The 18,484-nt window shown below is 39.4% G+C and overlaps 1 protein-coding gene and 1 long non-coding RNA gene across 5 annotated transcripts in view; both read right to left on the bottom strand.

Annotated features, from left to right (window-relative positions):
- Rabgap1 (RAB GTPase activating protein 1) overlaps window positions 1–18,484 on the bottom strand; it is a 136,774-nt gene that overhangs the window by 102,589 nt on the left and 15,701 nt on the right. For all 4 annotated transcript variants that reach the window (XM_048341908.1, XM_048341917.1, XM_048341935.1 and 1 more), the window contains one exon: window positions 11,251–11,449. In XM_048341908.1, the coding sequence (XP_048197865.1) occupies window positions 11,251–11,400 (150 nt within the window). In that variant the 5' untranslated portion in view covers window positions 11,401–11,449. The remainder of the gene's footprint in view (window positions 1–11,250; window positions 11,450–18,484) is intronic.
- Window positions 687–8,625, bottom strand: LOC125348641. The gene is made up of 3 exons (XR_007210395.1): window positions 8,442–8,625; window positions 7,432–7,438; window positions 687–698 (listed from the first exon to the last, which is right to left on the bottom strand). It is a non-coding gene; the product is annotated as an uncharacterized LOC125348641 (long non-coding RNA).

The following is an 18,484-nucleotide window of genomic DNA, read 5'->3' as shown; positions in this document are numbered from 1 at the left end:
AACATTACTTTAAAATAGAAGAGGATGGTGAGAAACCAGAAGCTCGTGAACTTGTCCTAAAATCCAACTGTAACCTTGTAGGTGTACTCAGCAATATACTGTGCTTGCCTAGCAATGTGCAAGGCCCCAGTTCCATTCTCAGTACTGGAGAAAAGAAAAAAAAAGTAGAAAACCCTAAAATGTAAATAATGAATTACTAGGTAGTTTTTTTTTTTAAACTTACTTTTCATATCAGGTGCTTTTATGGAGATGAAGCGCGAATGTAAGTCCTCGGGCTTGACTGAACTCAGTGCCTGGGAGCAGTCCTTGAGGTTTGTTGCTCAAGAACAGTCTAGCTCTACCACTTGAACCACAGCTCCTATTCCAGCTTTTCGGTGGTTAATTGGAGCCAAGAATCTCATGGACTTTACTGGCCAGGCTGGCTTTAAACCCTAATCCTCAGATCTCAGCCTCCTGAGTAGCTAGGATAAGTATGAGGCACCACCACCTGTCTACATATTATTTTTATAATCAGAATAAACACATACAAAAACTATTCACATCTTGAGAGGAAAAATAAAAGCAAACATTATCATTCATATAACACATGCAGTTGTCTTGAATCTAGGCTCTTTTAAACTTCTAGTATATACCATACCACAGGATTTACTTTTTCTACAAGAAATTCTTAATTCTCCAAGGCTTTGTCCCACTGTTATCTACTCTATGAGACTTTTCTTATCAGGGAACAATTAGGTTCTCCCAAAAATTCTGTTCATACCTATATCCTAGCACTTGATGAACTGCATAATGACAACATATTTCCTGATGTCTCTCCCCACTTCATGGTTCAGTGACTCTAGTTGCTGAGTAAAGTAATAGTATGATCCTATTATAGGTAGGTAATGCCTGAAATTTAGCCAGATTAGTTTAGACATTACTGAGATGAACTCACTTTGTTGTCTATTTTAACACTAAGTTGACAGCCTTCTTTCAACTAAATAATGTCAGTTTGATTTTTCTTTTTTTCTTTTTCTGGTCTAGTATTTTACTTTCTCACTCCTGATTATTTTTGGCTTAATGTGTTCTTCTTTTACTACTGCCTTAAAGTGGGAGGTTACATTGATTTTATTATTGTTTTAAATGGAAGTTTTAGGTTTGAACTCAAGACCTTTGTCTGCTAGGCAGGTACATTACCACTTGAGCCTAATTTATGCCTAATCAAGTCTAAACTATGATCATCTACTTCCTGAGTAACTAGGACAACAGGCTCTTTACTGGCTGAAATGGGAAATTTCAAATTGAACTGTAATCCTTCTGATCTCAGTGTTCTGAGTAGCTGGAATTACAGGAATAAATCACTGTGTCCAATAGATCTTTCTTCTTAAGACAGGCATTTATAAACAAAACAAGTCTTAGCAAATACAAGAAAACTGAAACAATTCCCTGTATTCTATCTGACCAAAATGAAATGAAAATAGAATTTAACAGAATAGAAACCACAGAATATATTCAAACATATGGAGAATAAACAACACTTTATTAAATGAGTGGGCAATTGAAAAAATAAGAAGGAAATCCAAAGATTCCTAAAATTAAATGACAATGAAAACACACTTTACAAAAATCTTTGGAATATAATAAAAATAGTGTTAAGAGGAAAGTTTATAGAATAAATACATCAAAAACAAAACTCAACAGAAAAAGCATTGGAAACATGGGCAGTGTCAGATGGAAGTTTATAGCTACATCAAAACAAACAACAGTACTGGGAATATGGCCTAGTGGTAGAGTGCTTGCCTCATATCCATGAAGCCCTGGGTTCGATTCCTCAGCACCATATATATAGAAAAAGCCAGAAGTGGCGCTGTGGCTCAAGTGGTAGGGTGCTAGCCTTGAGCAAAAAGAAGCCAGGGGCAATGCTCAGGTCCTGAGTCCAAGCCCTAGCACTGGCATTTCAAACAAACAGCTCACGATGATGCAGCAAGTTGAAACCAAGAATTCACAAACAGAAAGAAAAGATTAGGACAAAAATTAGTAAGTTAGAGATTTTAAAACAAAATGAAGAATCAAGAACTAGGCACCAGTCTTTGCTAGTCAGGAGGCTGAGATCTGAAGATTAAGCCATCCCGGGCAGAAAAATACACAAGATCCTATCTCCAATCAACTAGCAAAAAAGCTGGACTAGAAGTGTGACTCAAATGTTAGAGCACCAGCATTAGTGAAAAGGCTGAGCAAGAATACAAGTCCAACTATATAACCTGGCAGGATAGCGATCAGAGGGAAAAACTGGGAGATGGTGAAGGAAGGGGTGATATTGTCCAAAAATAAATGTACTCTTTTCTTGACTTATGTAACTGTAACCCCTCTGTACATCACCTTCTTTTTTTTTTTTTTGGCCAGTCCTGGGCCTTGGACTCAGGGCCTGAGCACTGTCCCTGGCTTCTTCCTGCTCAAGGCTAGCACTCTGCCACTTGAGCCACAGCGCCGCTTCTGGCCATTTTCTGTATATGTGGTGCTGGGGAATCGAACCTAGGGCCTCGTGTATCCGAGGCAGGCACTCTTGCCGCTAGGCTATATATCCCCAGCCCTGTACATCACCTTCTAACAATAGTTTTTTAAGAAAAGAACATAAATCTCCTAGTTCAAGCCCCTGTACTGGCACAAAAAAAAACACACACACAAAAAAAAAACCCTAAATAACAAAAGAATCAAAGTTGGTTCTTTGGAAAGATAAATAAGATGGATAAAACATTTGCCAATCTGATCAAAACAAAAAAAAGGACAACACATCCAATAAAATACAAAACTATGAAATTGAAGTACTATAGTCTCTGAACAAAGAAAAGCATAAGCTATACCAAATTCAGTAACAAATTCTATCAATCTTTTAGTGAAAAACTAATACCAATACTCTTCAAACTTTTCCATGAAACAGAAAGGAATCGAACACTACCATTTTTATGGTAGCCAGTGTTTTACACTTTCTATAACTGGATGAGTACACACACAAAAAGAGAATTATAGATCAATTTCTTTAAGAACACAGATGATGTTTAAAATGGCAACCCTCTGTATATCACCCTTATAATAACAAAAATATATATTAGTTAAAAAAAAAAGATGCAGCCAGGCGCCAGTGGCTTAGGCCTATAATCCTAGTTGCTCAGGAGGCTGGGATCTGAGGATCATGGTTTGAAGCCAGCCTGGTCAGGAAAGTCTGTGAGACTTTCCAATAATCACAGAAAAAGCTGGGAGTGACACTGTGGCTGAAGTGGTAGAGCACTAGTCTTGAGCAAAAAGGAGCTCAGGGACAGCACCCAGACCTAGAGTTCAAGCCCCAGGACGACACCAAAAATAAATAAATAAATAAATAAATAAATACATACATACATACATACATACATACATACATAAATGACACCAAACTTCTCACAAAAATACTTGGAAACTGAATTCAACAATACGCTAAAAAGATATGTCACAATCAATTGGTGTCAATTTAGAAAAAGCAAAGATGATTCAACATATATAAATCAGATTGCAATCAGATTACATTTGTAAGCACATAAACAGAATCAAGGATAAAGCATCACATAATGATCAATGCAGAAAGTCTTTGACAGACTAAACAACTTTTCATATCAAAAGCTCTAAAGAAAATGAGAGGTAGTGTTGGACACCGGTAGCTCTCACCTATAATCCTAGCTACTCAGGAGGAGGAGATCTGAGGATTGTGGTTCAATGCCAGCCTGGGCAGGAAAGTTTGTGAGACTCTTTTTTTTTTTTTTTTTTTTTTTGGCCAGTCCTGGGCCTTGGACTCAGGGCCTGAGCACTGTCCCTGGCTTCTTCCCGCTCAAGGCTAGCACTCTGCCACTTGAGCCACAGCGCCGCTTCTGGCCGTTTTCTGTATATGTGGTGCTGGGGAATCGAACCTAGGGCCTCGTGTATCCGAGGCAGGCACTCTTGCCACTAGGCTATATCCCCAGCCCATGTGAGACTCTTATCTCCAATTAATCACCAGAAAACCAAAGCAACACTGAGGCTCAAGTAGTACAGTGTTAGCCTTGAGCTGAAAAACTCAGGGACAGTGCCCAGGCCCAGAGTTCAAGCCAAAAAAAGAGAGAAAGGGAAGAAAGGAAGGGAGGGAAGAAAGGAAGGAAGGAAGGAGGGAAGGAAAGAAGGAAGGAAGGAAGGAAGGAAGGAAGGAAGGAAGGAAGGAAGGAAGGAAGGAAGGAAGGGGGAGGGAGGGAGGGAGGGAGGGAGGGAAAATGGGAATATAGGGACTATACCTCAAAATAATAAAAGCTACGAATGACAAACCCAGAGCTGCTATTATACTGAATGGAGAAAAGCTGAAATTATATCCTCTAAAGTTAGCACAGAGATATGAGTACCCAATTTTTGGACTCTTATTCAACAGAGTTCTGGAATTTCTAGCCAGAGCAGTAAGGCAAGAGAACAGAAATAAAAAGAATATAAACTGGAAACTGTAATCCCTCTGTATTTATTGTACTCAATAAAAACATTGGGGGAAAAAAGAATGCCAATAGGGAAGACAAATTTTCCCTAGTTACAAATAATATAATTCTACACTTAAGAGCCTAATAATATCACCATAAAATCCCTACATTTGATACTTTTTGACAATGTAGCAGGACATAGAAACAACATAAAACAAGTAGTTTTTCTACATATTAACAATAAACAGGCAGCAGAGAAACCAAGAAAACAATTCCAGACTGGGAGAGAGCAAGGGAAGGTATAACACTGTCCAAAAAGAAACGTAAACATTATCTGATTTATCTAACTGTTGAAGGATTGACCCCCACCCTATTGTCCCAGGCACATACAGGCACCAGGCAAAGTCCTAGGTATGCACAGACCTGCTTTGCAGGCAGGGCAATTCACCTAAGCCCAGCTGTAAACAGTCCACTGTGGGCCCAAAAGAAAAGCCCCCAATTTCACCTAATGGCTTTTGCATTAACCACTGCATCCTTGCTCAGATTCCATATAAGATGGATCCCAAATTCACCCCCTTGCACAACCTCCAAGGTCTGTGCCCTCACTGGCAATAAACAGTCCTTGCCTGTTGAGGATGAAGCCCGGCATATTCTTTTTCCGTTCTCCATTTTCCTAACACATATGATCATAGAAGATGAAGCTATAGGAAATGAACACCAAGATGCAGAAACAAGGTTTTTCATTGTTGTTATTTTTAGTGTACTATGTTAAACTATTTTTTCTTTTGTTTTTCTTTCCTATGGTTTATCCCGTTATCACTGTATTTTATTTTTGTATCATGGGTATTGTATATATGTTTATCTGACTTAGGGAAGGAAGGGGAAAATCAAAATGGTTAGACGAAGGATAAAGGATGACCCAATGCAACAGTGATACTCACAAGACAGTATGTTGGAAATTAACTGTACAACTTGGGGAGGGAATGAAGGGAAGGGAAGGTGGGAGAAAAATGAGGGAGGAGGTAGCAAGTATGACAAAAAATGTACTCACTACCTTGTGTATGTAACTGTAACCCCTCTGTATATCACCTTGACAATAAAATTTTGAAAAAGCTTGGTACAAGCTCTGTTTGGGCTGCAGGTCTTTGTAATTGGCCTCTAAGTAAACCCTACATGGAAGGTAAAGGCCTATCTTCCCCAGACGGAAAAGTTCTGCTGGTACCTGAGTATGTCCATTTAAGATGCGGCATCTTGTCTTCATGCTGGGGGAAGGTGAACACCCCCCCCGCCCCCCCGCCAACCCCCCCACACACAAGTGATGGGTATACAAGTGATGGCGATCCCTGGAGACAGGGGCAGGCACTTGGCTGATAGAATGCTAAACCTCTCAGTCCAGTACTAGGACTGGGAATTTCCTGTGACCCTGCCCCCTGCCCTGACCCTATTTAGGCCTGGATCAGCACAGGTGCCACGCCATATGTCCTGTTCGTCCTGTGTGCTGTCTCCTGGCTGTTCTCTGGTCAACATGGCATCCCACTTCAGCTCTCCATTGGAGCTAAATTGGTTTGTTGGTATTGTTTTTGTTCTTGAGACGTCCAGATCAAGAAAATTCACCTTTAATCCTAGCTACTGATGAGCCATGCCAAGTGACAGGAACTGAGGAAACAGCTAAAGCAGCTTGACCTAGAGCTGCTTGACCGTCACAAAAGAAAGGAATGAGGAAGATCAGCATAAAATTCCAGAGATAGAGAAATTTAAGATAAATTAAGGAGTTAAGTAAGTATGCAGTAAATACCAGTTACACCCAGAACCAAGAACTGAACAGAGAGTATTTTGCTAACCTAATTGCTATTTGTAATCACTAACTGCCAATTCTGTTTCTGTATGTCTGCTTGCTTGTTTTGCCTAATTTGCCTGACCACCTGTGTGTGGTACATGACCATCTGTGTGATTTTTGCCTTTAAAAACCCAGCCCTACTGAAGCCCAGTGCTGTTTTCACCATCCCAATGGTTGAGGAACAGACACTGTGCAGCTAAATACAGACTCCTAGCCCAACTGACTGAATGCTCGTGACTTTACTATCGTGGGTTCAAGTCCTACTGGGGTGGCCAGGATGCTACAAGTTCCATCTTTCCTCTCTGGCCTGTTTCCTAAGAGTGTTTTGTATTTGAGGTCTGTAGGCCTTTGTAACAATTGGCTGCCCTGAAGACTGCTAGCACTAATGATACCAAGATTCAACCTTTCAAAATGTGGCTTCTCTGATTTATCACCTTACAACAATATATGCAAATGAGAGTAACTCAATGTACAAAAGATGTCGTCTGCATACTCATCTTTATTGTAAGTCTGCTTGTGATAAAATTAGAATTGGTTGAGGTGCCCAATTAGCATTGAACAGATAAAGAAAATATGGTATACAGGGCTGGGAATATGGCCTAGTGGCAAGAGTGCTTGCCTTGTATACACGAAGCCCTGGGTTTGATTTCCCAGCACCACATATATAGAAAACAGCCAGAAGTGGCACTATGGCTCAAATGGCAGAGTGCTAGCCTTGAGCAAAAAGAAGCCAGGGACAGGGCTCAGGCTCTGAGTTCAAGCACCAGGACTGGCAAAAAAAAAAAAAAAAGATAAAAAGGCAGCCTGTGAGTTTTGTAGGACATGCACAGCTAGAGAAAAACAAAACCCAATGTTGAGCTTCAATGTTAGGCAAAGTTAAACTACTTTTCTGATGCCAGTACTAGGCCTTAAATGCAGGGCCATTAGCTCTAGTTTGGCTTTTTCTGTCACAGCTGGCATTTTACCACTTAAGCCATGGCTCCAATTCCAGCTTTTTGCTAGTTAACTGGAGATCTCTCTGAACCTTGACTCTCAGATCTGTTTCCCCAGTAGACAGGACAATATGCATAGCCACTGGTGCCTGGCTAAAATTCATGAGTGGTTGTTGTTGTCTTCTTTTTGGGGGGGGGGTGTGGGTGTGTGTGCTTGAACTCAGATCCTTGTGCTCTTGTTCAGCTTTTTCTGCTCACAGCTGGCACTCTTACCACTTAATCCATGTCTCTCTCTAGTTCCTAGGCTGGCACCACTAATGATTTTAATGTCCATTTATAATTTGGAAACCCTAGGGCCCTTATTATTATATTCAATCTGTTTTGCCTGTGTTCTACAAATAGAACAAAGCTTAGATGACAGCACAGCTGTTGACAATATTTACTGACTGTTTCTTTATTGAGATGTATTGCTCAGGAAAAAAAGATTCCTTTGAAAATACTATTGCTTATTGACAATGCATCCAAGAAAGAGCTCTTCTGGAGATAATACAAGATTAACATTGCTTTTATGTCTGGAGACCCAATAGCCATTCAATAACCTATGCATCCAGGAGTAATTTTACTTTCAAGTATTTTCTTTAAAAAATACATTTACAGCTAGGGGCCAGTGGCTCATGCCTGTAAGGCTAGGTAGCCTTCCAGGTGGTTGAGATCTGAGGACTGCAGTTCAAAGATAGCCTGTGCAGGAAAGTCTGAGAGACTCTTATCTCTAATTGACCATCAAAAAGCCAGAAATGGAGCTGTGGATTAAGTGGTAGAGCACTTGATGAGTACAAAAACTGATGGACAGCACCTACGCCCTGAGTTTAAAAAAAAGGGGGGGGGGGAAGAAAAAAAAGAAAGAAAAGTGAAAAAAAAATGGAAGGAAAGAAAAAAGGAAGACATTTTTAAGACTAGAGCTGCCCAAGACAGTGATTTCTCTAAGGGATATGGATAAAATTAATTAAAAGTCTTCTAAAAAGGATACAAACATTCTAGATGTCATTAAGACCATTTGTGATTCACAGGAGGAGATCAAACTGAAGTTTGGGAGAAATTCATTCCAAATTTCATGTAAGTCTTTGAATAGTAAAGACTTTATTGGAGGAAGTAACTGCAGATGTGGAACTAGCAAGAGAACTAGGATTAGAAGCACAAGAAGCCAACCTTGTTTGTATATTCATTACACACAGTTTTGACCAATGCAGCCCAAGAAATTTCTGTGTGGTGTTATGCAGTTCAGTTGATGTGGAGAAGCTCTCAGTCCCTTGTTATCATGTGTTGTGTTTGAACTATGTATCCTGAACAATTCACAGTGTATCTCAATGGCAGTCTCCTTGAAGCCATATACCCAGATACCAAAGTCTACCACAAAGAATGAAGTAGCGATTGTTGCTGCAATCTCCTGATAAAACATAATGGAGGTGCTTGTCATGGATGAGCGAAGTGATTTCTTTTTGTCCATTTCTCTTCTGATTACTAGAGACTGAATTCAGGATCCTCCACTTGAACTATGCCCTTTTGCTTTACTTCTCAGATAGGGTCTCAAATTTTAGCACAAGCTGGCCTGGAATGTCATCATCCTACTTATGCTTCTGGCATTGCTGGGATGTCAGGCATGTACATCCAGCTGCTGGCTGAGATGGGAATCTCATTAACTTTTTGGCATCAAACTGTCATCCGCTCAATCTCCACTTCCCTAGTAACTGGAGCTACAGATTTGAGCCACCACACCTAGCTGAGAAAGTAATTTAAGATGAAACCCAGTGATAAAGATGCTCTGAACACTGCTGAAATGATAACAAAGGATTCTGAATATTACATAAAGCTAACTGATAAAGCAATAGCAGGACTTGGCTTCAATTTTGAAAGCAGTCTTTATATGGATAAAAAGTTCTCAAAAAGGACTGCATGCTAAATAAAAAAAAAACAACCCACAAAAACTTTCATCAAAAAGAAGAGTCAATCCAAGCAGCAAAATTCATTGTTGCCTTATTTTAAGAAACTGCCTCAGATTTCTTAACTTTCAGCAATCACCACCCTGACCAATCAGCATCCCATGTAGCTGGAAGACAGATGTGAGCTACTGGCACCAAACCTAAAGTATTTTTTAATGAAAGTGTGAATAGTGTTTTCTATTTTTACACAAAATACTCTTGCACACTTAACAGTGTATAGTGTAAACATAAGTTCATATGCACTATGAAACCAGAATACTATGATACTTTCCTGAAACAGTTTAGAACTCAACTCACAAAATCTTCAAGGTGTATCCCAGACCTGACAGTTGGCAGGTTTTTCTCTGAAATAGGTTATCCCACTGGCTTCTTATCTCTAGTGTTTCTACTGAGATGTTGGGTATAAATCTTAGGAGAGGGAGGAGGAGGAGAGGAGAGACAAGAGGAGGAGGAGTCTCAAAAATGTGAGTCATTTATATCCAGATGCTCAAGAGTTTTTCCTTGTGTTTGGCTTTTAATGTGGGGCTTGAACTCAGGGCCTGGGCTCTGTCCCAGAGCTTTTTCATGCTTAAGGCAGGCAATCTACCACTTTGAGCCATATCTCCAATTCCGGTTTTCAGGTTGTTAATTAGAGACAGTCAAATGAAATCCTCATATCTCAGCTTCCTGAGCAACTAGGATTATAGACATGAGCCACCAGCATCCTGGCGGCTTTTAACAATTTTAACAAGACTTGCTTCTCTATGAAGCTCTTTTCATTTATCCCACCTGGAGTTCACTGAGCTTCCTGAATGTACAGAGTATAACTTTCATGTTTAGGATGTTTTCAGACATCATTTTTTGAATATTTTTGTCTGTTTATCTTTCTCCCCTACTCTCACTTTCTCTCCCACCTCCACTCATGATATTCCCATATATCAGTCCATTTCATAGTGTCCCATGTTTCTCTATGGCTCTATTTATTATTCTCCATTGCTTTCGATTTGTCCATGCCTCACTTCCTCATTTTATTTAAGTTTTACCTCATCTCAAGACAATCTCTAAAACAGAATGTGTCATTCACTCTTTACTTGGATTGTTCTTTACTTATCTATACATTTATATGACTAAGAGTATAATTACTTTAAGATTTTTGACAATTTGTTAAAGTCAAGAAACAATAAAAACCATTCACTTCTTATTATCCTGATTTTCTTCATGAGATCTAAACATACCTGATATATTCTTTTTTTTATTTGTTTAGTCTGTTTCTGACATGAGAAGGGAAGCTCTAAGAGGCTATACAAGGGGTTCGCCTGTGGCTATCCACCACTGTATCCCCAGAATAAACTCTTGTTGAATAAACAGATGTAAACAAGAATTAAGGGCTGGGAATATGGCCTAGTGGCAAGAGTGCTTGCCTCGTATACATGAGGCCCTGGGTTCGATTCCTCAGCACCACATATACAGAAAATGGCCAGAAGTGGCGCTGTGGCTCAAGTGGCAGAGTGCTAGCCTTGAGCGGGAAGAAGCCAGGGACAGTGCTCAGGCCCTGAGTTCACGGACTAGGACTGGCAAAAAAAAAACAAAATACAAGAATTAAAATATTTTAATTACTTATTTTTTAAATGACAACTTTAACAATCTGTTTTCTTATTTATATCTGTAAAGAGAAGAATAATACCAGAGTATGGAAAAAGAAGCAACAGTTATTTATTTACCTGAGAAACAGTAACAGAAATGGTCAAGGGCTATATATTTAAGGGTATATATTAGTAATCCTAAACTTTATTTTTCATAATTACCATTATGGACCTTGCCAATATACACAGACATACACGGTTCAAAACAAACAATACTTCTAAATAAACAGGAAAGAGAAAACAAATAGAAGCTAATAAAAATTAAAATCCTTAGTACAAGTTTCTTGTTAAGTATATATAGTGCTAACATTGCATTGAATTCATGTTCTCATTTTCCCTACCATTCCCCTTTTCTATTAAAGGCTGGGTATGTAATGGGCTTTCTAAGAGGAAACAAAATAAACATTTAAAAAGTTTTACCTTGAGTCCTGTTTTCTCATCATCACTTCCATTATTTGTAGATGGTGTTTCATCTCCTTGCCTGGAAACCAAGACAAAATCTTCACTATTAAGGGTAGATACTGAATCTGAGGAGACACTGATTTTTCCAACAGATGCTTTGTCATCCATAACTCAAGAATGAAGTTCAACTCATGAATGATTAAATATTTCTAAATGCCTGAAAAACAAAAATCATAAAGATACTCATATAAAATGTCTGTTGGATATTCACTTACACTCTAAATTCCTGCAAAACCCATCTGGAAAAAAAATTTTTTTAAATACTTCCAATGTATTTTCCCAGGACAGAACAAAAAAGTAGTTTCCATTACCTACAATTTGGGCTTTTTACTCTTTTTTTTTTAATTTTTTAATTTTTTTGCCAGTCCTGGGCCTTGAACTCAGGGCCTGAGCACTGTCCCTGGCTTCTTTTTGCTCAAGGCTAGCACCCTGCCACTTGAGCCACCGTGCCACTTCTGGCTTTTTCTATATATGTGGTGCTGAGGAATTGAACCCAGGGCTTCATGTATACAAGGCAAGCACCCTTGCCACTAGGCCATATTCCCAGCCCCGGGGCTTCTTACTCTTAAAGAAATTTTATACTAGGCAAAGTCAAGGTATTTCAACTTCAAATAAATTACATATTTTCTTCAGAATAACCTTTGTATATGGGGTACTTATGTTTGTGCTCTTTCCTTTAATGCATAAAGCTGAGCACATAAATGAAATGAAAGCACTTGGTTACTGTGAAAGTCTAATAACTAAGGTCTTCCTAACATCATTACTTAAGTTTAAAATACTTTGATCATTTTATCACCAAAGTTCACACTAATACCCAAAAGAGATAAATTCAAGGAGTAATTCTAGAATCAGAAATACCTTACTAGCAAGCAATCAGAAGTCTATAACAAATTCAATTCCTCTATAGCATGGTTTCTTAGAATACAATTCAAAGTGAACATTATCCAATAAATGAGTTTCATGCCAAAAAAAAAAATCCCAAGAAAAGTATAAAGATGTGTCATTTATGCAAAGCCATTCAATTATTTATTGACTCAAAGTTAAACTCAAATTCATCCTCACATTTTAAAATCTGCTTCTGCACCCTTTGGGGGCAATGTTTCCATTTGCTTGCTCAAAACTCAACCAAACAAAGCAACAGTGTACTACTGACAGAGTCTTAACCGATTGAGAACAGAGCCATAGCTCTATACTCAAAACATCAGTAGGATTCTGAGTGTTAATTTTGCCAATGGAAAAGTCCTGATTTATGCTTGGGAGAGAGAAAGTGAGAAGAGAGAAGAGGCAGAAAAAAGGAGGGAGAAAGAGAGGCAGGGAGAGGAGAGGGAAGGAGAGGGAGCTAGAGAGGGGGGAGAGAAGGAGAGGAAGAGGAGGAAGAAAAGGGAGGGAGGGAAAGGGGGAGAGAGGGAGAGAGGCAGAGAGAGACAGAGAGAGAATTGGTCCTAAGGCTTGAACTCAGGTCACTACCAAGATGTTTTCGTTTGTTTATTGGGTTTTTTTTGCCAGTCTTGGAGCTTGAACTCAGGGCCTGGGCACTGTCCTTGAGCTTTTGCTCAAGGCAAGCACTCTATCACTAAGCCACATTCCCAGCCCCAGAGCCAAACGTCTCACAGACCTTCTTGCCTGGGCTAGCTTGGACTCATAATACTCAGACCTCAACCTCCTGAATAGCTAGGACCACAGGTATGAGCCATCAACATCCAGCTATCCTTGGGACTTTTAATGAATATATTTTTGTTGACTATTCATATGGCAAACACAATTTTCCTTCTTAGACCTTTAGGTCTAAAACACCTAACAGGAGCCATTATGGAATCCCTGAGTATTATATAGTTGGAAGAAAAGTTAAAAGCCCTCAATATTGTTAAATAGATAACGAAGGTCATTTAACTAGTTAATGGCATACATAGCTAAGGATACAGTCTCAGTCTCTGATGCTTTTAAAACTATTTCCCCTGCTTAAAGGTTATATACATTTACTACATTTTACAGAACCAAAATGAAATATATAGCATGGCATAAGAAAAAAAAAAAAACACTTGAAAATGGCCAAGCATGGTGGTAACACAGCTACTTGGGAGGTAGAGATAGGCAGGATCAAAGTTCAAGCCCATTTCAGGTAAAAAGTTGGCAAGACTTCATCTCAAGCAATCATCTGGGCATGATGGTTTTCAAGTTTTCAGAAGATTTTGCGAGGCAGGTGTTTTGCCACTTAAGCCATGCCCAGTCCTTTTTCTTTTTCCTTCCTGTGCCTCCCAGGTATCTGGGACCATGAGAATGTGCCACCCTTAAAGAAAAAAGGAGCAAGAGCTTGTATTTTATGTTATGTTTTTATGTCTAATCAGTCTTTCATCCACATATTCAAATGTGATTAACAGTATAGCAGAAAGCCTGGGAAAACTGTCCAAAGCTATTAGCTGAGACACTAAATAGTTTCTATAATATTCTGATCTTAGAAGTAATATGCTTAGAATCTGCAATATGGAACAAAGAATTGGCAGGCTAAAGCCCTGCCTATTTTCTTTGAGGAGGAGACAGGAAAATACACTCTGTAAGATACTTTACTGTTTGTTTTGGCAACTCAAAGTAACTGAATCACTCAGCAGGAATGAGATTTATAAAAAAAAGAAAAAAATCACACAATAAGACTTCTTTTCTCCAGAAACCAGAGACAGAAGTGAAGAGATAAACAGTCACTGAACACCACAAGTTCTGGGTAAGATCACCCCCTGTCTTGTCCTTCAAAAATGAAGAGATGGGTTAGAACTTGGTACACCTCTGGCAACATCTCTGTCTAAAGAACTGAAGATGTAATTTCTGTTCTAATTTCTACTTATGTCAGTCACCACAAGAGGCCCCTGATTCTTTCTTCATCCTCCAGTCAATAATTCTAGTTTCCATGGACAATCCAGTCCAGCTTGCTCCTGCAATGCCATCCTCCTTCCTACCATTCTCCACAGCAACTCTCATCATTTGATCACTTCACATTTTAGTCAAATGTAGGATAGAACTTAAGCTCCTTTTGGATGTTGCATTAACTATTATGTATTTAACACCAGAAACAGTATCTGATACAGTATGGGTTCAAATATTCAGTACAGAAGTAGGATGGAAGTGAAGACGGAAAAGTGTGAGAGCGTATCATTTCGGAGCACATACCCAAAGGAATGTAGGTCAGTATACAATACAGATGTCTACACACCATGTTTATAACAACACTCTTCACACAGCTAAACTATGAAACTACCCTAGATAATTATCAACTAATGAATGGTATCCATACATAACTATTATGAAGACATATGGAAGAATGAAATACGTTGTCTAGAGGAAAATCAATGGAAATGGAAATCATCACACTAAGTGCAACAGGGCTGGGAATGTGGCTTAGTGGTAGAGTGCTTGCCTAGCATACATGAAGCCCTGAATTCAATTCCCCAGCACCATATAAACAGAAAAAGCCCGAAGTGGTACCGTGGCTCAAGTGGTAGAGTGCTAGCCTTGAGCAAAAAGAAGCTCAAGAACAGAGCCCAGGCCATGAGCTCAAGCCCCAGGACTGCCAAAATAAAACAAAACAAAACATTAAGTGCAACAGACTGAAAAAGATTTAAAAATGTTCTCTATCATATGTGGTATCTAGACCTTTAAAAAAGTCACATGAGTGCAAAATGGGAACTATCTGGCTCTGGGAACAATGGGAGAGGGGAGGGCAAAAGAATAGAGTTGAAAGGGGTGAATATGATTAATGTACTTTATACAGCCAAATGAAAGAAAATGAAGCCCATTAAAATTGTTTGAAACAGAAAAAAATAATAGGAAGGGTGAATTTCACCGATGTACATTATTTGTATGTGTAGAAATATCATAATTAACCTTTGTACAATAAATACACACTAATAAAAGGAAAAAGCAGCTGGGCACTGTGGCTCCCGCCTGCAATCCTAGCTACTTAGGAGGCTGAGATCTAAGGATCGCGATTCAAAGCCAGCCGGGACAGGAAAGTCCGTAAGCCTCTTACTGCCAATTAACCGCCAGAAAACCAGAAGTGGTGCTGTGGCTCAAGTGGCAGATTGCTAGGCCTGAGCTGAAGAGCTCAGGAACAGCACAGTGCCCATGCCCAGAGTTCAAGCTCTGGGTACAAAAACATTTAAAAAAAAAAAAAAAAGGAAAAGAAAAGAAGCAAGAACCATACAATGAAAAAGTAAGATTCTTTCTCACAATGTAGCCCAGACTGGGAATGAATTTTGTCTGCCTCACTCCAGAGTGCCGGGATTATGAGTATGTGACTCCATCTGCAACTAAAACCACCTTTTACACAGTGAAAGAGTAACAGTCATATTTGTGTTAGTGAAACTAGCAACTAGGAGTCAGGTAAAATGCCCATTAGAAGCACAAGGCCCTCAGTTCAATCTCCAGTACCACTATGAGAGAGAGAGAGAGAGAGAGTCACAGTATGTTAGTTATTATTGAAATTACTAAGGGTTATATACACAAACCTTTACTATACATTGTACATTATAAGGAAGTGGTAGGTGCCTGCCTAGCAAGTGGAAAGCTCTGGTTCAAACACAAGTATTGCCAAAAAATAAACTAAAGCCAAAACAACAAGAAAGGTTGAAGATATGGCTCAATTAGTAGAGGACATCCAGCTTTTCAAAAACAAATCTTTCCATTCTAAATCACTTAACAGATACCAAATGATTTAAGTAATCCAAATTAGGAAACAGATTATTGAGACTAAAATATAGAGATTTCCCAATTTTAAATAAACACTAAGTGACAGAAATTACATGCCTATAATCCCAGCACTTGGAGAAAGAGAGAGAGAGAGAGAGAAGAAGAGGGAGAGAGAGGGAGAGGGAGAGGGAGAGGTGTGTGTAAAGGGAGAGGAGAGGGAAAGGGAAGGGATTCTTTCTATAATATCAAAATTCCGTTTGTACCAGTCCTGGGGCTTGAACTATGCCTGAGCTTTCACACTTTGAGGCACAGCACCATGTCCAGCTTTTTTGGTAGTTAATTGGAGGTTAAGAGTCTCGTGGACTTTCCTGCCCAAACTGGCTTCGAACTGTGATCCTTAGATCCCAACCTTCTGAGAAGCTAGCATTACCTGCCCCTGCCTCAACTATACACTTCTGTAAAGATTACAGAAAAAATAAACAAAATGCATTTCACTTCCTATTCATTCTCAACATACTCTTGCTTTAATATAGACTGGATTGGAAAGTAATGTCCATAAGGCCTCTTTTTTTTTTTTTGGCCAGTCCTGGGCCTTGGACTCAGGGCCTGAGCACTGTCCCTGGCTTCTTCCCGCTCAAGGCTAGCACTCTGCCACTTGAGCCACAGCGCCGCTTCTGGCCGTTTTCTGTATATGTGGTGCTGGGGAATCGAACATAGGGTCTCGTGTATCCGAGGCAGGCACTCTTGCCACTAGGCTATATCCCCAGCCCCATAAGGCCTCTTTTGACAGCCTTACAAAAGCAGTTGGCCCCTAGACAATGTTCATTTTTTAAAACTATAACCATAACTATAACTATTGCTCTCTGAATTCTGCCTAGTTATTAATATTATTCTGAGCAGTATCAGTGAAGTTGCAGTGGTACAGGTCAACTAATATGCAATTAATACTAGCAAACTGGGGCTGGGATGTAGTTTAGTGGTAGAGTGCTTGCTTAGCATGCATGAAGCCCTGGGTTCGATTCCTTAGCACCACATACAAAGAAAAGGCTGGAAGTGGTGCTATGGCTCAAGTGGCAGAGTGCTAGTTTTGAGCAAAAAGAAGCTCAGAGACAGTGTCCAGGCCCTGAGTTCAAGCCCCAGGACTGGCCAAAAATAAAAAAACAAACAATACTACCAAACTTCTAAGTGAGCAATCTAGCTTTAAAACTGGATGACACAATTGGATTTCACATGGTGGAGTCAAAATGTGGTGGGACTCAGACATCAGTCTAGCGCTTGTCTTACCTTCAGTTTTTTGTTTTCTTGAGATATTCTTTTTAAACTAGTATTACTTGCCCACCTCTGCCACTCTATCGAACTCTCAACTATCACTAAACAGTCCCTTTCAACCTAGTTACACAATTTGTAAAATTTAGTTATGGTCGTATATCCCACTCTTTCCTACCTTCCTCATATCCTGGATGCTCCTGAATGAAATTAAAATTAAATCCAAACTAATACATCTTACCTGGGCATGATGACTCCTGTCTGTGACCCAGCTACTCAGGAGACTGAGGAAGGAGGACTACTAGAGCCTGAGCTCCGGACCAGCCTTGGAAATATAGGGGAACCACCCCATTTCAAATACTGAGTTCTCTACTTCTCATCAACCCTCAATGAACCTCCTGTTATAAAGCCACCAATAATACAAAGTTTCAAAACTCAAAGAATTCTTTCAGTTCTAACATTACTTCTACCAAGGCCTCATTCTACCACTTTTTTATTTTTATTTGAGCTTCTACCTGACGACCTTTTTTAATAGGTTTCTTTCCTTCCCTCTATTCTTGTAATTCCTTGTTCCTCTTTTCCCTGGCTCTCTCATTAGCTAACATGGGCATATGTTTCTACAGCAGCTGGTAATAGTCCAGTCTATCTTTTCTCTTGAATCTAGCATGGGTTTTGAATTATTTCTCTTTTCTATTCCTCATCAGGTGTCTGATATATGCTCAGTACTAGCCAGGATATTAGGGTAATAAAAGGTACTATTTTACCTTTGACAGGCAGATACCACCTTATTGTGATAGGGGAAAATGATCCAGTAAACAAGTAATTATACTACAGAACAGAGCTTCACTTCCCCACTTAACTTTCTTCTTCAAGAACCAACTAATGATACAATCAAGTATTCAGCCTCCTCCTTTCTTTTCTGCAATGTTTATTTCCTGCTAGGGCTCCTAAAGTGTTTTGTTTGCCTTTAAGTTCTAGCACAAGAATTACAACATATACAATCATAATGTTACAGATCCCTTCTACTCCACTTAAATTAGTTGCTCCATTCATTCCAGAAATAACCACTAAACATAAACCAACATGCCAAATGCTGGGAATACATCAGCACAAATTGTACATATGAACTATTTGGGCACAGGATTGTTGTGCTTTGTTCTTATTACCTTCATATCATTGCTTACTGGCAGAACACTTGACTAGCTGATACTTCAAATTACTGGATTCCTCATTCATGGGTTCCCAAAAA

This window comes from Perognathus longimembris, chromosome 1 (genome assembly GCF_023159225.1).
Source record: "Perognathus longimembris pacificus isolate PPM17 chromosome 1, ASM2315922v1, whole genome shotgun sequence".
Classification (NCBI taxonomy): domain Eukaryota; kingdom Metazoa; phylum Chordata; class Mammalia; order Rodentia; family Heteromyidae; genus Perognathus; species Perognathus longimembris.
Note: the sequence above shows the minus strand (reverse complement) of the source record. Positions and strands in the feature narration are given on the sequence as shown.